At 38.8% G+C, this 24,277-nt stretch overlaps 1 protein-coding gene across 2 annotated transcripts in view; it reads right to left on the bottom strand.

Annotated features, from left to right (window-relative positions):
* Positions 1–23,674, bottom strand: part of GMCL1 (germ cell-less 1, spermatogenesis associated) — a 40,075-nt gene extending 16,401 nt beyond the window's left edge. Inside the window, exons 1-9 of one of the 2 annotated variants that reach the window (XM_036435622.2) lie at positions 23,224–23,674; positions 17,040–17,163; positions 15,151–15,247; positions 13,488–13,585; positions 10,905–11,017; positions 10,197–10,262; positions 6,425–6,509; positions 3,763–3,853; positions 1,161–1,298 (exon numbers count right to left, since the gene is read on the bottom strand). In XM_036435622.2, the coding sequence (XP_036291515.1) occupies positions 1,161–1,298; positions 3,763–3,853; positions 6,425–6,509; positions 10,197–10,262; positions 10,905–11,017; positions 13,488–13,585; positions 15,151–15,247; positions 17,040–17,163; positions 23,224–23,495 (1,084 nt within the window). In that variant the 5' untranslated portion in view covers positions 23,496–23,674. The remainder of the gene's footprint in view (positions 1–1,160; positions 1,299–3,762; positions 3,854–6,424; positions 6,510–10,196; positions 10,263–10,904; positions 11,018–13,487; positions 13,586–15,150; positions 15,248–17,039; positions 17,164–23,223) is intronic. The other variant, XM_036435623.2, reaches the window with a different exon arrangement.
* Positions 23,675–24,277: the final 603 nt, after the last annotated feature.

The raw sequence follows: 24,277 nt of genomic DNA, 5'->3' as shown, positions 1-24,277 counted from the left end.
TAATGATATGCCAAGGCTGTTCAACTGCTTGCTATGATGTACACTGACCACCAGAGGCAGACACTCCAAACAGATTAGCTTGCTACTGGGATCCAGCCAGTGGGACTGAGCAAGAGATGGGCTGGACATGCCCTGGAGCCCTCCAGTGGTCCCTTTCCGGTTGGCCAGCCTCCTGCGTCCCTCCCTGGCCCCAATCATGCACTGGTGGGGTCTCTCACCCTGGCCTGCAACCCTCTTGCAATCTGGGCTGAGGGACCCCTTCCCCAAATGTACGAATTTCATGCACTAGGCCTCTTGATCTGAATAAGGGCCTCCTTAACATTAAAAATAAAGAAATAAAATAAAAATGACTTATATGAAACTAATAGAAAAACAATGTCTGTAAACCTATTAGTGATTTTATAAAAATACATTACTTTCAAATGTATCAGAGTGTTACTCTAGGTTTGCTTTCCATTGAATACCTTTTTAAATAAGTATACAGATTACAAGAACAATTTAAATCTACAAACACAGCTATATTAAAAACTGAGGTATCAAATAGTTATAATTTTTCAGACAAATCTATTACTAATGTTTGCAAATTTACAAATAAGTCTTCAAAACAGAAAGTCTATTCTATGCTTCTTAGATGTATATATAGTACTAAACTGAATTTTATACAAGCACTAGAGATTTAGTTGAGAATATTAAATAAGTAATTGTCTTAAAATTTTAAATTATAATTAGCAAAGATATTACATTTTCTAATATGTAACATTAGAGATTTAAGATTAGAATAAGGAAAAAAGAAAATAAGCGAATTTATGGAGTATTAATAGAAAAAAGGAGTTATAAACTTTAAAGACTACAAAAACCATTTTAAAAAGTCTGGTGCAAAGTAGTGTACTAGTTAATAAAATGAAAGAACACCTATATTACAGAAAAATATATAACCACTTAAATATTCTGAGGAGTATTTAATGACATAGAAAAATACCCAAAATATATGATGTGAACACAGGAAATTACCTGCATGTTAGGATTCAGCTTTGGTATAAAACTGTGTATCTTACTAGGATTAAGGATAATTTCTATTAAGTATGCTTTTCTATGATATATATTATTATTATAATCAGAAAGATATTACTTAAAATCATAATTTCATTATATTCTCTTACCTGGAGGTATTAGAGAATCTTGTTCAATAATTCGTGCAGAGGCCAAATCACTGATGATATACTGTAACCTTAAATATCTGAATACTGATACAAATGGTTTTCCTTGCTCAGTTTCAAGGAAAGCCATACCTTCAAAATCTACAAAAAAAAAAAAAAAAAGATAGTTTAAGTTAAATAGCCATTCTTTTCAAATCTATTAATTTACTTACGTTTTTATTAAATGTTGTCATGGGTGTTTGGAGAGACACACACACACACACACACACACACACACTCCATCTTGTGTGTTGGGAGTTTAGGTCCAATCCTACTAGACAGTCGGACATCCCTCAAGGGGTCCTAGATTGGAGAGGGTGGGTGCAGGCTGGGATGAGGGGCACACCCCCACCCCCATGCATGAATTTCATGCACCAGGCCTCTAGTTCAAATATAAAATAAGATACAAAAACACTGTAGCTACTGTACACATGGATAGTATTTATTGTTAAAATAATTTAAGTAAGAAGTATATGGCTTAACTGGTAAAGTAGGTAAATGCTGTACTCAAATCCTTCCACAACCACATTAAATTTACGAATAAACTACAGAACAACTATCATTCAGAATCACCTGAAATACAGCTGAACTGAAGTCCTACAACTGAGGATATAAAGAAAAAGCCACATCGAGACTGGTAGGAAGGTCGGAGATGTGTAATGGGCTGCCCCACACTCATGAGTGGTGAATAAAAATCAGGAGATATCTTTGCATGCAGAGATGCTCCCTGTAGACGCAGGCGTCTTCAAACTATGGCCTGCGGGCCACATGCGGCCCGCAGAGGAGTCTGATCCGGCCCGCCAGGCTTTTTGGCAGTGAGTGCAGCCGAGGTGTTACAGTAGGAATTAGTAGTTCATATAGTCCGGCCCTCCAGCTCTCTGAGGGACCGTGATCTGGCCCCCACTTTAAAAAGTTTGAGGACCCCTGCAGAGGGAGGAGTGCCAGCCCCATACCAGGCCCCCTGACCATGGTTTCAATGCCAGCACGAGAAGTCTCTGTAACTTCTGATTGTGAAAACCAGCTTGGATTGTGGCTGAGTGAGACAGAGGGCTGCTAGAGTCTCAAGTGTTTCTCTTAAAGGGCCCAATAAGGACTTAATTGGTCTCACTTGCTCTGAGTTTCAGCACTGGGAAACCCAGGACATACAGGGAGAAACCGAGTTGTCTGGCATTGGGGTGAGAGCTAGAGGAGTGGCTTTCTCCCAGACAGAAGTATTCTCCCTTCCCCAGAGCCAGTAGGGAGGTGCCATAACTGAGTCTCCATCAATCTGGCTAATTCTGTTAGCCTCACCCTGCTGATTCCCTGAGACCCCAATGCATCCAACTTGCAGGCCCCAAAATTGTTTCCAGTGGCTTTTCCATACAAAAGGCCTGTCTTAGCTCATGCTTTGGACTTCCTAAAAATCTCTAAAACAAGCAGCATCTGGCCATAGTGTGCCACTTAGCTCCTGCTAAGTGGTCTCAGGCCCAGCACTAGTGGCAGCCAGCCTTGGTTCACAGCTTGGTTTCTCCTGGGCACTTCCAAGTCCAGCACAAATAGCAGCCATCTGCAGATTGCATTGTAGCTTATGCCAGGTGATGACACAGGGGGGACATCTATCATCAGTTGGACATCCCTCTCCTAATCCGGGACTGCCGGCTCCTAACTGTTCACCTGCTTGCTGGCCTGATCCCCTTAACTGCTCTCCCCTCCTGGCCTAATCCCTAACTGCTCTCCCCTCCCAGCCTGATCCCTCTTAATTGCTCTCCCCTGCCAGCCTGATTGCCCCTAACCGCCTCTGCCTCTACCTCTGTCCTGCCACCATGGCTTTGTCCAGAAGACATCCGATCTAATTAGCATATTGCCCTTTAATTAATATAGATCAGTGGTCGGCAAACTCATTAGTCAACAGAGCCACAGTTTGCTGACCACTGGTATAGATAAACAAAAAATGGGGCCAGGCACAGACAAAAAATGACAGTAAACTAAGAAAATCATGAACTAAGGATTATTAAGTTATGTACTTCCTTACCTGAGGGCCATTAAATTTTTAACGTGTATCTATTTTAGTAAAGTAAAATAAATATATTACGTGCTCTATCTCTGTCCAGATAAGGAAGATCTTATGGCAGTTGATCTTAACCAATTTCAGGTCAACTTTCCTTGGGAATCTGATGAAAATTATGGAAATTCTTCCCCCCCCCCCAAAATACCACACACACACACAATTTTGCATCCACTTTCAGAGGTTAGTGATACACAGAAGCCTATCTGTGGGCCCCCCCCAAGTGAAGAATTGTTTTCTAATACACAGGTTTAATTTGTAGGGAAAACTCAATACGATCAAACAAAAGATAAATTTTAAAACAGTAGTTTTGGGAGCTCAAAACATGGTTTAAAGAGTAATAATTCAGTTACTGCTAAGCAAGGCATTTTCCTTATCCAGCCTCAATTTTCTCAGTGGAAATGAAGGGTTGAATTAGATAATTGCTAAGGTGCTCTCCAGCACTAAAATTTTCTATGTCTATAATGATTTTAATAAATTTCAATTATAAAAACAAGCTTTTAATAAAAATTTCAGGTATACCTTTTTTCCTCTTAGAAAACCAGACATCTGTTTCAGTCAGAAGCTGTTTTAAAGATCCATTCCAAGAAGGCACAAGTTGAAGGAACATCCACTAGGTTAAAAAAGTAAATAAAAAATTGACAAAAACTTAAACATATTATGATTTTTACAATTTTTAAACTGCTTCCCCTTTAAACATAATGCTAAAAAATTTAATTTTCATTACAAGCAACTGAAAGAAGTAGAACTATTACATGGCATGCTTACAAGCTTTAAATTAATCATGGCATTAATCATTGTCCAATAATAAAAACTAGGTGAGTGTGCAATAAAGAATAAATTAATTCTTCCCCACTCGGCATGGCTCTGTGGTTGAGCATCAAACTATGAACCAGGAGGTCATGGTTTGATTCTCGCGGTCAGGGCAATGTCTGGGTTGTGGGCTCAAATACCAGTGTGAGGTGTGCAGGAGATAGCCAATCGATGATTCTCATCATTAATGTTTCTATCTCTTTCCCTCTCTGATATCAATAAAAATACATTTTTAAAAAGAGAATAAACTAATTCTTTAAAGTATTTATGATCTCAAATACATTGTAGTTTTACTATTAAAAAGGTAAAGGTTTAATATATATTACATTACATTACCAAATTTATACCAATTTTAAACTAATTTATTCTACTGATCAATTAACTCGATTCCACCACATACTATGTGAAATTATAAATGTGAGAAATTAAACAAGGGAAAAAGGAGTTTCTTATTACCTTATCGCTGTTGAGACAGTATGCAGTACAGAAAAGAGCATGGACTTTTAAATCCTGACCCTACTAACTAATAGCTGGGCAAATTACTTAATTTCTCTGGGCCTTAATTTCTTCAATTGTTTAATGAGCTTAATATGTCTACCTCATAGAACATTAAAAAAATCAGTATGTGTAGCACACTTTGAACAGTGCTTAGCACACAGTAAACATTTATCATTATTGGCCTAACAGCAGTTATAACAGGAAAGTATGAATGCTGCCGGAGGCTTAGCAATAGAAATGAGCTGCTACTCTTCTAGAAATGATCTACCATTCCTTTAATGATTAGATAACCCCATTACTAAAATTTCTTCTTTTTTTTAAGTTTTTTCTTTTTCTTTCTTTATTTTAAAATATATTTTATTGATTTTTTTTACAGAGAGGAAGAGAGAGGGTTAGAAACATCGATGAAAGAGAATCATCGATCAGATGCCTCCTGCACACTTCTTACTGGGAATGTGCCCACAACCAAGGTACATGCCCTTGACCGGAATAGAACCTGGGACCCTTTAGTCCGCAGGCCGACGCTCTATCCACTGAGCCAAATCGGTTTCGGCTCAAATTTCTTTTTTTTTCTTCTTTTTTTAAATATATTTTATTTATTTATTACAGAGAGGAAGGGAGAGAGATAGAGAGCCAGAAACGTCAATGACAGAAATCATCGACCAGCTGCCTCTTGCACAACCCCCACCAGGGACGTGCCCACAACCAATGCACACGCCCTTGACCAGAATCGAACCCGGGACCCTTCAGTCTGCAGACCGACGCTCTACCACTGAGCCAAACCGGCCTCAGCTCGGCTCAAATTTCTTGAAGAAAAATAGGAATAACATCCTACCATAAAAACAACCACAATGATATAACTAGAAGGTGTTGCATTCCTAGATTTCACAATCTTGTTAAATATAGACTCCATGGTGGGGACAAAATGATGCAGTGAGAAAAGCAATGGATTGGGACTCTTAATACCTGGGTTCTGACTCAAGGCTACCACTTAGTAACTGTAAGTATTCTAAGTCTTAGTATGTATAGAACAAGAATAATAAAAATAATATTTATTAATTACAAAAAAAATCTGTCTCTTAAGAGAGTGGTGAAAATAAAATTACATTTAAAATGTTGAAACCTTTGAAAAGGATGGGATGAAACATACGCCTGAATGCAAACAAGGTCTTTAAGAGAAGAATTTCAATGTTTTCTAGAAAAGCATGTGTGAAGATTTCATTATATTTATTACTTCACTTAAACCTCAACTTGAAAACATTTCTGAAAACCATATACAATACAGGTTTTTTTCTGTTCAGGTCCACTTACTTGTGTGTTTTCTTCAAGAAATACTATAAATGTATTTTCTTTTCCCTTTGATTTTCTTTATAACATTTTATTGTCTAGCTTACTTTATTGTAAGAACACAGAATACATATAACACACCAAATATGTGTTAATCAGTGAGGCCGATAATAGGTTATTAGTAGTTATGAGTAGCTAAATTCTTGGGGAGTCAAGAACTTGGGGTTGGGGGTAAGAGGAGATTAAATTCAGTACCCCTAACCCCTGAAATGTTCAAGAGTCAACTGTAAAACATTTAACATTTCTGATTATGTAAATAGCATAACAATAACCTATTAGTTGTTGAAAAATTCTGGGAAAAAACAGAAATGTATTCCTAGGAGAGAAAGTAGGAAGACCAAATTAAAATCACTCATCGTGGCACCAAATCCCTAAACACAAAGACTTCTTAACATTTTCCCATATTTACTTTATTTTTCTTAAATTTATAACTATTCCCTATCACTGGACACTATCTGTTACCAATATTTCACTATTATCATCAATGCCGAGGTAATAGCCCACACACATTATATTACATCAATACCTTTTTAAGAGCTGTGTACACATCCATTTCCACTTGCATCACAAATAAGTTAGATGAACCAATAAGCAGTTTCATGACATTTATACTAGAAAAGATAAAACAGAGGTAGTGAGTCATCTTCATGCACAGGCTAAGAGAGGCTGGTGGAAATGAAAACAATGCACAAAAGAAAATGTGCAATTAAAAATTAAACCAGTCTTTTAGCCCAAGACAAAGAATCTTTGGCAGAAAACAATCCATTTGAACACAGGGATAATACTAACAGGAAAACGAAAAGAGTTCTGATCTGCTAATTAATTCGGTTAAAGCAAGGTCCCAATAAGATAACGTTTAGTATGCTCTAATAAAGTAGCAGCCTTCCTCTTTTTCCTTTCCTCCCATTTAATGTTTAAAAAAAGACATTTGTCAAAATAAAATGAAACAGATCTCCAAAGTAACCTTTAAATTAGGCTTAAGAGAACTGCTTAGTCATAAAACAATGCTTTTATTGTTTATGGGAGTAAGATCACGAAATGTGTGTCGGTTTGCCCTGGCCTGTGTATCTAAGTGGTTAGAGCATCAGCCCATTACTTAGGGGTCAGGGCATGTACTTGGGTTTTGGATTTACTCCCTCCATTCCCTCGTTTCTCCCCCCCCCCCCCCAAAAAAAAGGGAAGCCTGAGGAGACAACCAATCAATGTTTTCCTCCCTCCCTTCCTCTTTCTGAAAAGCAATGGAAAAAATATCTTCAGGTGAGGATTACCAAAAACAACAACATCAAAAAAGAAAGAAACATATGTTAACTTAAATTTAGATAAAAAATAATATGACCAGTTGCTTTCCTTCTTTTCCTTTTTCTTTCCTTCAAGTCAGAAAAAGAGCATTTGAGTTTTTAAGATAGTCCCTGTGATTTATCTTACTTTTAAAAAAGCTCAATGAGAGATTATGATAGAAAAAAATAGTGTTTCTAATGATTTTCAAACCAAACATACTGCAGAGCTTTGTTTATGCCATGATATCACTAGGTGATGATTTTTATTTATTTACTTTTTTGGGGGTAGAATAATTCTTTCTACTAAAGTATTGAAGGGTAGAGAAAAGGAAAGGATCCAAGAATTCAGAAGGTGGTCTAGCCATAAAAGTAACATTTACATTAATTCTTGTATTTTATCTTGAAAGTTCAAAGAAATTGGAATTCTCTACTCCATACTGTATTTAATGCATAAAAATGTTTATCTCTTAGGTCTCTCTATGCTTCCTACCCCTCTCCCCACCCCAAATCAGTAAAATTGACATTCCAGAAAGCTATGCAGCAATAAGTTATTGGTTTTGTACATTTCCATTGGAGTGTAAAGAAAATGCAAGCCTGAAATGCAAGACTAAAAAGCCTACTGGTCTCTAAAAGATTATTCCCACCCTGAATTTCTCAGATTCCCCCATTACTACAAATAAGCTTCTTGGGGGCAGAGCCATGACATAATCATCTCTGTATTGTCCACTCTCTATCTCTCTCCCTTCCTCTCTGTAAAAAATCAATATGTTTTTAAAAAAAGAAACACTGATGTGCAGAACATCGATTGGCTGCCTCTTAAATGTTCCCCACCATGGATTGAGTCCAAAACCCAGGCATGTGCCCTGACTGGGAATCAAACCAGCAACCTTTTGGTGCACAGGACAACACCCTGGGCCATACCAGCCAGGGCTAAAGATGATTTTAAAAATAACCTTGTAGGTTCTCTAAGAGCACAATGAAAGTGAGGTAACACTTAAAGATTTTCCTATAATTTTATAGCAGCAATGAATTTTTTCATTAAAATTGGTTAAACAAGTCAACATAATACATATTATTGACCTTGCCTCCACTACACCCTCCAGCTAATCAGAAGAGAGTATGCAAATCAACCCAACCAAGATGGCTGCAGCCACAGAGAGAGCAGGCTTGAGTTGCCCCGGGCAATGGAGGAAGCCAAGCTTTCCATCTACTCTGGCCTGCCTTGGCCTCAGCTCAAGGCTACAGTTTCAATTATAGAAGATAAATAAATCCCAACAAAAATGGCAGCAGCACCAGAGCTGGAGAAAGGAGGAGGTTTGAGTTGCACTTGGCGATGGAGGAAGACAAGCTTTCTGCCTGCCCTGGCCTGCCTTGGCCTCTGCTTAAAGCTACAAAATTTCAATTATAGAAGATAAATAAATCCCAGATACCAGGGCCTCTGCTTGGGTTGCTGGGGAGGATGGCTGGCCTATAAACCACCACAGCCTGGCAGGGGAGTGGTTAGAGTGTGATCAGGCTGGTAGGCAGAAGCAGTTAGGGGCAATCAGGAAGGCAAGCAGGCGAGCAGTTGGGAGTCAGCAGTCCTGGATTGTGAGAGGGATGTCTGACTGCTCAGTTAGGCCCGATCCAGGCAGTCAGACATCCCTCGGGGTCCCAGATTGGAGAGGGTGCAGGCTGGGCTGAGGGACACACACACCTCTTGCACAAATTTCGTGCACCGGGTCTCTAGTCCTATATAATAAAACCCTAATGTGCAAATAGAATGACCAGCAGAACAATTGGTCGCTATGATGCGCACTGACCACCAGGGGGCAAACGCTCAATGCAGGAGCTGCCTCCTGGTGGTCAGTGTGTTCCCACAGTGGGAGTGCCACTCAGCCAGAAGCTGGGCTCGTGGCTGACGAGCGCAGCAGCAGTGGTGGGAGCCTCTCCCAACTCCACTGAGAGGGGTCCCGGACTGTAAGAGCCCCAGTGTGAGAGGAATATCTGACTGCTGGCTTAGGGGATTGGGCCTAAGCTAGCAGGGGTCCTGGACTGTGAGAGGGCACAGGCTGGGCTGAGGGGACCACCCCCCTCCAGTGCATGATTTTTGTGCACCGGGCCTCTAGTATTATTTATAATTTGTGTAGCATTTCATTAGTTCATAGATACAGTCAAAATACCTTTTGTTAAATTGTTTACTTTTTTTTACCTAGGCAGCATGGCTCAGTGGTTGAGCATTGACTTATTAACCAGAAGATCATGGTTCAATTCCCCGTCAAGGCATACGCCCTGGTGGAGGTGGTCATGCAAGATGCAGCCCAATGATTTTCTCATATATTTGATATTTTGATTTCCCCCTCCCCCCCCCTCCCCCCCCCCCCCCCCCCCCCGCCTCAATCCTCTCTGAAATAAAAATATATTTATTTTTAAAAATTTACTTTTTCAACCGAAACCGGTTTGGCTCAGTGGTAGAGCGTTGGTCTGTGGACTGAAAGGTCCCGGGTTCGATTCCGGTCAAGGGCATGTACATTGGTTGCAGGCATATCCCCGATGAGGGGTATGCAAGAGGTGGCTGGTCGATGTTTCTCTCTCATCGACGTTTCTGGCTCTCTATCTCTCTCCCTTCCTCTCTGTAAAAAATCAATAAAATATATATTTTTTTAAAATAAAAATTTACTTTTTCATAAGTAATATGTGTGTGTGTGTGTGTGTGTGTGTGTGTATATATATATATATATATATATATATATATATTTTATTGAGTTTTTACAGAGAGGAAGAGAGAGGGATAGAGAGTTAGAAACAACGATCAGCTGCCTCTCGCACACCCCCTACTGGGGATGTGCCTGCAACCAAGGTACATGCCCTTGACCGAAATCGAACCTGGGACCCTTTAGTCCACAGGTCAACGCTCTATCCACTGAGCCAAACCAGTTACGGCAGTAATATATTTTTGTTTTATACAAAAATGTCTTGCATACTTTGGAAAATGTAAAACAATATTTAGAATGATTACAAAGTTATTTAAAATTCAAATACCTCAGTTCTTTAAAAAGTTCAACATTCTGATGAGTCATTAAATTGTTTAGAAGCCATTCAAGACACCTGAAATTAAATAAGGAATTATTACACTGTATATCATGGATTGATGATTTACTAAGTATGACTTACAGTTAAAATAAAAACAGAATATTAGTCTTTCTACATGCTCAAAATTTTTAATTTAAAATTGAGAATTTAGTATTATTTTTGTCAGCAATTATTAAGGGAATATTCCCTTTATATTAATAAGAATATTTCAACTTAAGAAAACCTCATTTCAAGTTTGTGTTAAATGGTTTATGAAAGGACTTACATACTTCCATTACTTCTTTATAATTTGAAAATAGGTACGGAAATTTTCAAGAGTTAAAAACATTGTCAGTAGTTGCACTGATATGATGTCCAGTATGTCTACTATTTGAAAGATTTTATAGAAGATCTACTATGACCATACTGTAAAGAGTGACCATAGTTTTTATAAGCAGGTATACTAGTAACCCACCCATGGTCACTTACAAAGACAACACTTTTGAGAAATTTACTAATCTGTCCAAATGTAAAAAGGAACTTTTTAAATAAAGTTCTATTCTTCTATTTTTTTTTCCTTTCTTTCTTTCTTTGTCACACTACACATTCTCTTAGGAAACCAAAGCAGCCAAATTCCCACAAGTGGAATGGAAGGAAAAAACAAAAAGGGTAACTCACTTTTTCTTTACAGAATCTAATCCATAGGTCCCTGCTGATGTGTAATAGCCACATACAGTTTTCACATTAATTGTTTCCTTCATTGTCTCACCACACTGCTGTATTAAACCATCCTGTAAATATAAATAAGCAGTGGAAAGGCCCATTTCATGTGGGAAAAATTAGCTCTGAAACATGTACTTTTACATATTAAAAAGTGGGTTTTTTTAAAGGAAGAAAGAAAGAAACTTATTAAGTGCAGCAGTAAGTCCAGTAAAAATATTGGAAAAAAAAAATCCAGCAAGTATTCAACTAAATACTTGGAATTAAATGTGGAAGAGGGGGTAAAGGAGTAGGCAGAGATGAATATTATTCTCTTTCAATTCTTCCCTTTCAGGGACCTTTGCAAATTTAAACATTCTGTTTTACCAGTTCTTTTTAAATTAAAATCTCTTTACACAGACCTAAGCAAGTAAACTATAAATCATCAGAAAGTGTTTATTAAAGTTTAAAACACTTATCAATATCTAAGAGATGTACCTAAACCAAACACATTTTTGTTTTAAGCTTACATTGAAATTTTAATTTAAAATGTTTATACGGCCGAGACCGGTTTGGCTCAATGGATAGAGCGTCGGCTTGGGGACTGAAAGGTCCCGGGTTTGATTCCGGTCAAGGGCATGTACATGGGTTGCGGGCACATCCCCGGTAGGGGGTGTAGAGGAGGCAGCTGATCGATGATTCTCTCTCATCGATGTTTCTAACTCTGTATCCCTCTCTCTTCCTCTCTGTAAAAAATCAATAAAATATATTTTTTAAAAAAATAAATAAATAAAATGTTTATACAAAAGATTTCAAGCAAAATTTATTCAATATATGTGAAAAAGACTATCACTGTTTACTCAAATTTCTAAAATATATTCATGCAAGTATATTATTAGGTTAAATAGTTAAGCCATAAAGATAATGCAGAAAGTGGATTTATTAATAGCACAAAACCAAAACAGGACTAAAGTTAGAAAATAAAGGATATTACATGGAAATAATAATTGTAAGGATCAAAACATTTAAAAAAAAATCAAATAACTCCAAGCAAGTATATTTAGCAAGTTATTAAGTAAATCTCAAAGAAATCAGTATACAAATGCCACATAAAAGGAAACTCAATTAACTTTTTTAAAGATCAAAATAAATCAATGACTTAAACTTACCTGAAAAAGTCATTCTAGATTCCTCTCCTTTCCTCTTAACATCTCCTTTGTCACCAAATCCAGTGGATTACCCCTGCTTATCCTCTGTGGTTTTCAGTTTTTCCTCTCTCTTCTTAATGTTTAGACTCTAATTTAGGCCCTCATTTGATTATGATAGTTTTTTATACTTATCTTTTCTTCAATCCATCCTTCACATTGTTCCTAAAGCTTTCTTTCTAAAACATAACTTTGTCTTTCCCCTGATTAAAATCTTCCAAATGTACTATACATAAAACCTAAACTTTTTGAAAGGTATAGAAAGCTTTCATGAGTGGGCCTCTGTCTCCCTCTCTCCAGCCCTTCTTATATTCTATGCTAGAGCCATGTTCCATTCAGATTCTCTAATTCTCCAGTTTCTTTTTTTTCTCTTTTTTTTTTAAATATATTTTATTGATTTTGTACAGAGAGGAAGGGAGAGAGATAGAGAGTTAGAAACATCGATGAGAGAGAGTCATCGATCAGCTGCCTCTTGCACACCCCCTACTGGGGATATGCCCGCAACCACGGTACATGCCCTTGACCGGAATCGAACCTGGGTCCCCTCAGTCCCCAAACCGACGCTCTATCCATTGAGCCAAACCGGTCTCGGCGAATTCTCCAGTTTCACCACTATGTCTTAGTTTATTGTCTGAATTGCTCTTCCCTTCTCCTCTCTTCTTACTTTGCAAAAGAAGTAATTTTTTGGTTTTCAAGACTCACCTCAAACACAACTTCCTTCTATGACACAAACACATTGAACTGATCACTTTGTGCACCTACTAAATCCTACAGGAAGTTTATGATTGTACCTATAACACTGGACAGCTCTTATTTACCTTTGGATCGCATATCAACCCACCCTTTTCCATTCGACATTCATTATATTGTGAGCTTCTAAAGGTGTGGACAGTATCTTTGGATCTTTATGCCTACTTTAGTACATTGCTCAGTATACTTCTGTTGAATGAACAAATCTGTCCTTCTACCAATAGATTATACACATTTACACACAGTTATTTCATAATTAAGAAAAAGTTTACATAGTAAGCACTCGTTTTTTGAACCCATGAACTAATCAGTACGTAATTATAAGCCATCTGCTTCATAACAGTCAAAACACGCCATTAATGAAATCTGTCATTCTAAGATGTCTACATAGAAATAGCTTGCATTCATCTTACATACACATCATGACCTCTTTGGGTGCAATAAATTGCTTTTGGTTAAGCGTTTTTGATGACACCACAAATGGCATATTTATACAATTCATTTTTGTTTTCAAAATTATAAAAAGCTAAACTTGATTTTTTGTTTTGGAATACTTTGAAATAAAAATACAACTGTAAGCCTTTCGTTGAATAATGTGCATACTTACCAACTGTAGCATACAAGCTGCCGCCAAAATGGCAATAACTCGACTGGGCTTTATTAAGACATCATCTCGATACAGTGAACCAAATGCAACCTGCAGTGCTGGAAGCAAAAGTAGAATGAAATAACAATTATTATCTATGAGAGTATTATAAAAATAACAATATCTTTACACACTAAGAAATATGTCTAAATCTAATATGTACTTAAAAGGATAAGAAAACTATCACTAATTAAAATACTAGTGATGGTTACTGATTAATGATACTAAATTATTAATTTTCAACTTATTTTGCCAAATTGAGTTAGATTCTTCTAGATCTAATCTTGACGTTAATTAGTGGTCAGAATTTAGACACCCTTCCAAAAGTTTTATAAAGATATCCCAAAGTAGACCAATTAAGTACAGTATTGACACAATGATAATATTAATCCTAATACTTTCAGGGCTTCACCACTGGTGTGGAATAGCTTATGGTCTTATGCATGCTACACTCTCACCCAGCCACCACAGCTATCTAGTAAGCCTGCCCATCCTTCTCTCTGCTGTACTCGCATCTATGTCTCACATGGTTTACTTTATATTTTTGCACCCGAGACCTGTATAATTTTAACCAGTATCATTCCAATAAATTCAATAAAAAGGGGTGAAAAACAAGGCAGTAGAAACAGCATTGGAATAGCAATTATGAGAACTAGAGTCTGATCTAAGCTCATTAAACTGCTTTGAGACCTAGCATAAGCTCCGGTTCTTAGCTTCCTCATCTAAAAATCCTTATAGCTCTAAATCAACATTGATTAGTGTGGCTGGCAGGTTGAGTAGCGACCTATGAACCAGGAAGTCATGGTTCAATTTCCAGTCAAGGCACATGCCTGGGGTGTGGACTTAATACCTAGTAGGGGGCATGCAGGAGGCAGCCAAGCAATAATTCTCTTTCATCATTTATGTGTTTTTTTAAAAAAATATATATATTATTGATTTTTTGAAGAGAGGAAGGGAAAGGGATAGAGAGTGAGAAACATCTATGAGAGAGAAACATGGATTCAGCTGCCTCCTGTACACCCCCTACTGGGGATATGCTTTCAACCAAGGTACATGCCCTTGACCGGAATCGAACCTGGAACCCTTCAGTCCGCAGGCCGTTACTCTATCCACTGAGTCAAACCAGTTAGGGCTCATCATTGATGTTTTTCTCTCTCTCCCTCTTCCTTCCTCTCTGAAATCAATAAACAAAATATATTAAATATTTTTAAACTAAATAAATAAATCAACATTGATTATATAATTTGTACCTTTATTGTTCCCAGAAAAGGTCTTATATATAATAAGGAATAATCAATGAGTATTATTCACCAGCTTTTTATGTAATTAAAATAAGTGGTCATACTTTTCCTTCCTTCACCTTATAGCTTCTGTATCCTAGGCAGATTTATTTATAAACCTAAGTAAACATATTGATATGGCCCACATGTCTAAAAATATTAGAGGTAAGTAGAACAGAAATGATAAACTATGGAATAAATCAATATAATGTTGTTGCCTTCTGGCATTAAATTGAACCTTTTCCCTACCTTCCAAAGTTAAAAGAAAATATTTATTTTCTATTAAAAGTATAAGTTATGTTTTCATTACTTTGCATAATAGTAATAACTGTGGTGGTGGTTACCTTCTACATCAATATTCTGGTCAGGAATCTCCAGTTCAATAACATTCATGCTGGATTCTTTCCAAGAACCACTGAACATACTAGAAAAGTAGCCAGACTTAAAAAAAAAAATAAAAATAAATAAATGATTACCAAGTACTTCCTGTGTCTTTCAAATTATTTCCCCATTTCTAACTTTAAGCCAACTATTCTATCGAAACAAACATATTATTTCAATAGAAAAATAATTGCCAAATGTGTCTATAGGAGAAAAGAAATTGATATAAAGACACTGTTAGGTATACAAAAATATTTTCAATTTAGTACAATTTAATGAAAATGAAACTTAATTCTATTACTATCTGAACTGAATTCCTATATAGTAATATTTGCATTTACTTTAGCTTTTAACAATTTCTGAGTATATTAGATGTATATGTTTTCCTTGTCAATGACATTCTAAATTCAAACTTAGAAATTATGTTATATATTTGTCTCTCAAACATGTGACAACACACAAGGTGGATAAAAATGTAACAAGGAAGAGAATAGAATAAAGCCCTCAAACTGTTAAGTCCCTACTGTACTGAACCTCAGTGGTTGTGAAGGATCAGGACCAGTCCCAAGTCAACAATAGGATGACTTCCAAGAAATTAGGGGAAATTCAAAGTTTAATTTATCTAATCAGAAAATTCCAGAATGAACCTGAATTCTTGGAAAGATTCCAGAATGGATGGAGTATTTAGTTATTTACTAGATAGCACCTCTCATAATCAGAATTACTTTGGAATGGATCAAATATTAACTAATTTAAGAACTTTTCTGAGTATTTAATATATACAAGGCACTATGAATATAGCAGTAAATAAAACACACTGCTTCTGTCCTCAGGGGGCTTATAATTTAACATGTGGCTTGTACTATAATCAATCCAATTTCTCTTGAGATGGAAAGAGGCATTTTCATCCTTAAAATCACAAAATTGCTTTGAGAGATTAAAAAGAAAGATATGAACCATATCTTCAAGCTGAGACCAATGTTCTGATATATTTATTCTCTAGGCTATATACTTTAAGGCAAAATAAAACTGTTCAAAAATTAAATAAAAACTATGGTTAAAATGTTAGAGAAAAATTTTTCAGATGTTTATTCTAAAAAATCTTAAACTATACTGTCTTACCAGTAATTATTGTCAAATGGTGAAAAAGAGAGGGAAAAATATAAGCTCCACAGGATAAGAACTGAATTGTTCACTGCTCTATTCCAAGTGCCTAGAACAATGATTTGAAGAAAAGACAGATTTGATAAGAAAATAAAATATTTGAGCCATTAAAGCAATATTTTGAAATTTTTAAATCTTTAAAATGGGTGACATATAGCAATATTTTCAGCAAGAAATCAGATATGTGTATTAGCTAAATGAGTTAGTCTACATACTTTTTTGATGTTGTCTTTAACTGCATTTTCCAGAAGGAAGATTAAGTGTCAAGAACTTTCCATTCACATTTAATGTTAATTACAAAGCAACATTCTAGCTGAGTTCATCCAATTAAATGATCATATGCATATTAAACAAATGCAGCAATCTTAGTCTTAATGTTAAACATTTTTTCCCATAACTTTTCCCTTTTTGTCAACAGAAAGCACCAAAATAAGCACCCTACTGAAATAATGACTAACGGTATTTATTGCTAGGCCATGAAAATTCAAAATCCGTTTTCTAGACCAAACTAAGCTTTCACTAAAAATGCTCGCCATAGTTCTTATAAAACAATAGTTTTTATTAGATGATAGGAGTTAACCACTCTCCATGCAAAAGATTACTATGAAATGCAAATATGAAGAGCATGACTTAAAAGAGTTTGAGTTTGTTAAATGTAGTCATTCAAACAGAAAAATAAAATACTTACTTGACATAAATATATTTTGTGTAAGCTCCACTCTTCTCCTAGAGCACAAATTTTAACGTCACTATTTTCACCATTCAAAAATAATGTTTGATAAATATATTTGGATGTACTCCTTAATTTTTTCCTGTTAAAAGAAATGCAACTGTTACATATGTGTAAAACTGAATGTTTTACTGATTTTGCAAATAACTCAAGATACTCCTTTTATTCAATTTTTATTAAATAGAACCAATGAGTAAAAGAACAGAGGTATATTATATATTAAATTTGCTCATGTACAGAAGAGTACATTAAAAATCTAATAGTAGTGGTTACCTCTGAGGTACTCTATTCCCAAGTGGGGTAATAGGAGATATATGGGGGGAGCATGAGAGTAAGATCTTTCACTATCCATGTTTTTGCAATGTTTGATTTTTGAACTAAGTGAATTACCTGTTCAATAAATTAAGATTAGTCAGGATTATTTTTACTTATTACCTTATTTAGCAATTAGTACTAAGGAGCATCTCACTACCACTACAATAATACTGCTTTACAATTACAGAATGGAGAACATGCGTAAAAACTTCAACCAACCAAATAATTTAAAAAATAATTTACATTTAATTTATTTTGGTATAAAACTATTTTAAAAACTGGTTAAAATGTCACCTCATCCCCCAAGCAGACAATTGGTCCTTAGACCAAAGGTTCTCAAAATGATGTCCAATGGAAAAGTGGCCACCAGGAAGACTGAGAAGAGAGGGCAGGGCATCCCACCTGACTTCAGAGGGGCATCACATTTCTATTTGTAAACATCTTGCATTTCTACATAAGATGCAATTTAAACAAAGAATTTTTTTTTAAGTTTGACAATTATTGCTCAAGATGGTCCCGTACATTTGAAAAGCCCTAGGTCACATGTGTCAAACACAAGGCCCGCGGGCCAAATCCGTCCCGCCAGGCCTTGCAATGTGGCCCGCACCACGCTGTCATCACTGCACTCCGCTGCGTTTCCATCACAATGACAGTTTATGACTGTTCAGTAAACCATTCGGCCCGCGATTTAGGCTGGATTTTAGATTTTGGCCCCTTCTCTGATTGAGTTCGACACCCCTATTTCAGATGGTGTCTTGAACCAGAGTATTTAACATCTCTTCCCAACAGGCAGAAGAAATAGCACACGCTTTGGTGGTCGACAGACTTGGGTATGAGTTCCAGCTTTACCACAGCTCGGTTACCCCCGATGTACTGCAGAGGGTGTCAATAGCACCCACTTCGTTGGGTTACTGGGGAAATAAATGAGACAATGTAGGTTCCAGTTCCTTATAGCAGCGTTTTTCAACCGCTGTTCCGCGGCACACTAGTGTGCCGAGAGATGTTGCCTGGTGTGCCGTAGGTGCAGACAAGACAAGAATTTTATAATTTTTCACTATTTTGTTTACTTAATATTTCATAATAAAGTAATTATAAAATACTTTCTTTGTGTTTATTTGATTCCTATTCAAGAGAATTACTTTATATATAGTCAATATAGGCACAAATTTTTTAACATTTTCTAATGGTGGTGTGCCTCGTGATTTTTTTCATGAAACAAGTGTGCCTTTGCCCAAAAAAGGTTGAAAAACACTGCCTTATAGCATCCTCCCCAACTTACATTGAAAGATTAAAAGTACAGAAAGGAATAAACTCAAATAGCAAAAACATTCTCTCAACTAATGAGAGAATTCTACAGATCTGAAAGTTGGAAAAGAGCCTCAAAAGCCACAGTCCAAAATTTATGAGGGTCTAGGATGGAGGCTGAAGCCTAGTTACCCTTCAGAAGCTGTGTATGTGAGAGTTGGGAAGATGAGGTCTCAGGGTAAACAGAAGGCAGAAATAGAAACTGAGACAGAAAATGGGGAAACTAGTTCCTCTAATGGCCTTCTCCACTCTTTTTGAACACAGAGTACAGATAAATCAGATATAAAGATTCCAAGGATCTTCTTGAAAGAAATAAAACATCAATCAAAAAGATGTAAGACTTCAGTGCAGGTGTCAGTGCCCCAGACAAAGCAATCTTCATTCTAGCCCATGAAGAATCTATAGCCTGATAGCTCCCAACCTACTCACCCAAACATGGTTCTCAAACTCTGTGTCAAAACACCTGGAGCACCACAGCAAACTCAGGTAAGTATGCGGACTATTCTAAATTTGAAGGAAACACAGTGACATCTTTCAGATACCATGCAGTCTACTACCATTAAGTTGGTTGGACCTAATTACCTGATATTTCTTTGGGGCCCAAGGTGCCAAGAAGAAAATAGCTGAGATACTAAGGGTGCTTCAAACAAAGTTTGGGAAGCTCTACTCTGAAACAAAGCATGTCCCACCGAATCTAATGTAGTAGTCAGTGTCCCTACTCAAAGGAGATTAGTACAAATATTAGGTCTAGTAATAATTAATGTCGTTTTCTAATACTTTTAAATCGAATTTATTTTAAAAATACAACAAAATTTAATCAACAATATAGTTGCCGTTGTTTTCTACTACTTGTGCCCAACGCTCAGGAAGCATTTTACTCCCTCTGTTGTAAAATTCTTGTGATTTTGATGCGAAAAATTCGGTCAATGCATTTTTGAGGCATTCTTCATTATTAAATTTTTTTCCAAGAAGAAAGTTTTGCAAAGAACGAAACAAATGATAATCAGAAGGGGCAATATCAGGAGAATATGCAGGTTGAGGGAGAACTTCCCATTCCAACTGGCGCAGTTTTTCAGCAGTGATTCTTGCAGTATGCGGTCGTGCGTTATGGTGGTGAAGAATTACGCCCTTACGATTAATCAGCGCGGGTTCTTTTTCTCTTAAAGCTTGGGCTAACCTTTCCAATTGGGCACTATACACTGCACTTGTAATGGTTTGGTTAGATGGTAAAAGTTCATAATGAAGAATTCCTTTAAAATTCCACCAAACACACATCACTTTTTTCGCATGCAAGTCAGGTTTTGGCGTGGGCTGTGGAGCCTCATTTTTGTCCAACCATTGAGGCTGCCTTTTCAAATTAACATACAGCACCCATTGTTCATCTCCGGTAACAATTTGCTCTAAAAACGGCAAACGGTTTTGACGAGAGAGGAGCGAACTGCAAATTGTGACTCTTTGATTACAGCTGTTGTCGGTCAATTCATGAGGAACCCATTTTCCAAACTTTTGGACTTTGCCAAGTGCACGCAATTGATTGGAAATTGTTTTTTGTGAACAATTTAAAGTTGTCGCAAGCTCTTGTTGGGTAATTTGAGGATTTTGCACCAAAAGAGCTTGAAGAGCTTCTTGATCAAAATTGGACACACGGCCTCGACCACCCTTGTCATCTAACGAAAAATTTCCCTCGCGAAATTTCTCAAACCAACACTGGCATTTTCTGGCGCTAACTGCATCTTGACCAAGAGCACTACAGATGTTTTTTGCAGCCTCACTTGCTTTTCTTCCTAATTGGAACTCATAAAGCATGCAGTGCCGAATATGCTCTTCATCCGCCATCTTCTTAGCCCTAGTTTTGCAACAAAAACCAAACCAAACACAAACTTTTTCTTTTTTTTTCTTCTTAATTTTTTTTATAAGTTTTTATTGTTCATATTATTACAAATGTTCCTTCCCCCCCCCCCCCCATCATTGCTCTCCTCCACCAGGTTCCCACCCCACCCTCTGCCCTTTCCCCTCTCCCCATTGTCCTCATCCATAGGTGCACAGTTTATGTTCAGTCTCTTCCCACGCCCCCCTCTCCCCTTTTCCCCAAGAATCTTCAGTTCACTCCCCTTCCATACCTCTGATTCTATTATATTCAATAGTTAATATTGTTCATCAGATTTTTTTAATTTCCTTGTTTTTTAGATTCACTTGTTGATAGTTACGTATTTGTTGTTCATAATTTTTATCTTTGTTTACTTTCTCTTCTAAAAGAACCCCCTTCAGCAATTCATATAATTCTGGTTTGGCGGTGATGAACTCCTTTAGCTTTTTTTTATTAGTGAAGCTCTTTATCTGGCCTTCGATTCTGAGTGATAGCTTTTTATGTAGATTATTTTTGGCTGTAGGTTCTTGCTATTCATCACCTTGAATATTTCTTGCCATTCCCTTCTGGCCTGCATGGTTTCTGTTGAGAAGTCAACTTTTTCAAGCAAAACTTGTTAATTGCACTTCACGCGTTCTGTAGATACCACGTGTTTGAAGGTTATGTCAATACAAGTCAACGCCAAGCAAGATTTTAAACGAATGTTTAAAAACGACATTATTACTAGACCCGATAGATCTATTGACTTAATTAAGACACACACACACCAATTTCTCATTCTTAAATATAGCAGGCAACCAAGAATCACCCAACCTGAGGAAAATATTAAAAAAGAGAGAAACTGACCCCAGAGGAAACATAATTAAAAAAAAAAAGAACTTAAAAGCAAAGCAAAACAAAAATAGTCTAATACATCTAGAGATCTGAGAATATTACATTCATAAAATAACAGAATGCTTTGATAAAGGATTACTCAGAACAAGAAAATAAAGGAGCTCTTAAGACACTAAAAACATGGTTGCTGAAATTAAAAACCCCTAAGCAAGGCTGAATGGCAAAGTTAAGAGAATTTCTCAAAACAAATCAAATAAGACTTAGAAAGGATAAAAAGAGGAGAGAAAGACATATAATCCAAGAAATCCAATGAAAAGGGGTCCAAGAAAAGAGAAAACAAAGAGAAGAAAATTAATGGAAGACAATTTCTTCCGACTAAAGTAGTCTCTAGATTGTAACAATACACTAAGTACCAAGGCCATTATAAGGCCCACATTTGGGATTCTCTAATTAAATCCCAAAATACCAAAGAAAAAAATTCCAAAAGTTCCATTAAAAAAAAAAAAACAGGGGGAAGGGGGGCTCTTGTCAACAAGGAGGATATGGGGTATAAGTGACCTAAATACTTATTAAAAGGCAGAAACTATCTTACTGAATTAAAACAGACACACACATACACACACACACACACACACACACACACACACACACGGTCCACCTGTGTGCTGTAGATGCCACTTAAAATATAACATAGGTAAAACAGAAAGTATAAGAAAATGCATACCTTTTAAACACTTATTAAAATAAAGTGGTAGTGGCTATATTATCAGGGATAAAGAGAGTCAATTGATTTATCAAGGAGACAAGATTTACCGAGTTCTTCCATACCGAGCACAGTTCATCGCATGCATTTTCATAAATCCTTTAAGGCAACTACTACTATCTGCATTTTACTAATGAGGAAATAAGACTATTAATATACAGACTACAGAGAATCTGAGCTGATAAAACTATATCAAGCTGACTCTCCCAAAAGGTAACAATTTGAGAGTGGGGAGGAGGGGGAGGTCCATTTTTGGGACAAACATGCTTACATAAAACTGTATGAAAGATTTTATAAACCAAACTGTCAACGGAAGTTCTCTGTAAGGCTCTTATTTTACAGTACCTGGTGGTTGTGTAAGCAAAAAATGTTTGAATTATGGGGGAAAAAGTCACTAAAAAAGTTAAATCTACGTGACCCCGCTGATGACCTTTAAAAACAAACAGAGCAACCAGACTGTGTGTGTGCAAACATTTTCTACTTAGAAACAACACTGCAGCTCACATGTAAACATCCTGGTTTGCAACTCTTGCAGGGGGAGGGGGGGGGTCAGGGTGAGCTGAGCGGTCAAGTTCGGAGGCTTTGAAAGCCTGTGCCTGGTAAGGCACATCCGTGCACCTGGGGTGAGCTCCACCGTCACGGTTCAGAACTGCAGTCACTTCCGCTACCCCGAGCGCACGACCATGGGAGCGCCGTCTCAGACAGAGCCCACACTGAACCAGCCCGGACTGTTTAAGGCCACCGGATGCAAAACAACCCATTTCACTGCCGCCCACGCACTCCGAGGAGACAAAGGTGCAGGGCAGCCGGCGGGACGCGTCTGAGGTTTAACGAGGCGCGAGCTTCGGCTTGGCGTTTCTGAGCCTCCTCTTTGCTTTGGGGCCATCCCATCCTGCGGGCGGCGTCTGTGGTTTGCGGTTGTGAACCCCAAGCGTCTCCCCACGGCGCTCCCCACCTGCCCTGCCTCGGGCCGGCGCCCACCTGCGCCTGGTCAAGGACACGTTGCGCCCCGCAAGCGCCGCCCAGCCAACAGGTGCGGGGCGCGTCCCTCCACCTACCTCCTCGGGGTGTTGAGGAGCCGCTGGTGCTCGTCCCCTTCCTCCTCCTCCTCGTCCTCCTCCTCCTCGGTCTCGGAGTCGGGGTGACAGTAGCAGAGGGCCCCGCTGCTCCGCTTACGCTTGCGGCTGCCGGGGCAGTCACAGAAGCCGTGGCCCGGCGCATCGCCGCCCGCCTCCGGCCTCCGGGCCGGGGCCCCCGCCCCCGAACCCGGCTCCGGCTGGGCTCGGGTTCGCCCCGGGGGGCGCAGCACCCGGCTGCTCAGCGCGCCCATGGGCCACGGCTGTGCCCCGGGAGGTCAGGGGGGCGCACGTCAGGGAGCCCAGCGGGCCCGGCCTCCCCCCATGGCCCGGCCGCCGCCGCCGGTGTCCCCCGGGCCCAGCTGTCTGTCTACGCGACCCCTTCCTCACGCGCAGCCCCGACCGTTGCAGGCAACGCCGCCGCCTCCATCCACAGCCCCGCCCGCGGCTGTGTCTCTGCGCGCGGGTGTGCGGGCTGCGGATCCCGGCCGCTTTCGCAAATAAGTGCGGCCCCGGCGGCGCATGCTCGCGGCGAGCCTCCGGAAGGGGCGGGGCCAGGCGGGTGAGGAGGCGGGGCCAGGAGGATGGGTGGAGCCTCCGGAAGGGGCGGGACCAGCGGGGTGGGCGGGGCCTTCTCCGTGGCATCAGACGACGTTGAGGGGGGCGCTTCGCTGCCACGGGCTTGGGGTTTTGGGGCCGTGATCGGCCCGTATCTGCTACCAGCCTGAATTGGGGGGCCGGCTGAGCTCTCAGCGTTATTTCACCCACACCCTGTGGGGTTAACGGGGACGGGGATTGCAGCTCATTCTTTCTGCAAAAGTTCTCTGAGCTCTAGAGGTCCAGGGGGCTTGGGGCTCCTCGAGGGCCCCCCCCCCAAAGAGTGCTGCTGTGGGAGCTCTTCGGAGGAGGAGGAGGAGGCGCCACGTGGGGCCTGGCGTTCCGAGGGAGGGGGATCTAGAATGTGCGTCTTGGAATGTTAGGCCCTTGGGTTTCCGCTTCCTCTACGGATTGTGGTCAACGTTCCCTGCATTCCTTT

This window comes from Pipistrellus kuhlii, unplaced genomic scaffold (genome assembly GCF_014108245.1).
Source record: "Pipistrellus kuhlii isolate mPipKuh1 unplaced genomic scaffold, mPipKuh1.p scaffold_m20_p_13, whole genome shotgun sequence".
Lineage (NCBI taxonomy): Eukaryota > Metazoa > Chordata > Mammalia > Chiroptera > Vespertilionidae > Pipistrellus > Pipistrellus kuhlii.
The sequence above is the reverse complement of the archived record's forward strand: the minus strand, read 5'-3'. Positions and strand labels throughout refer to the sequence as shown.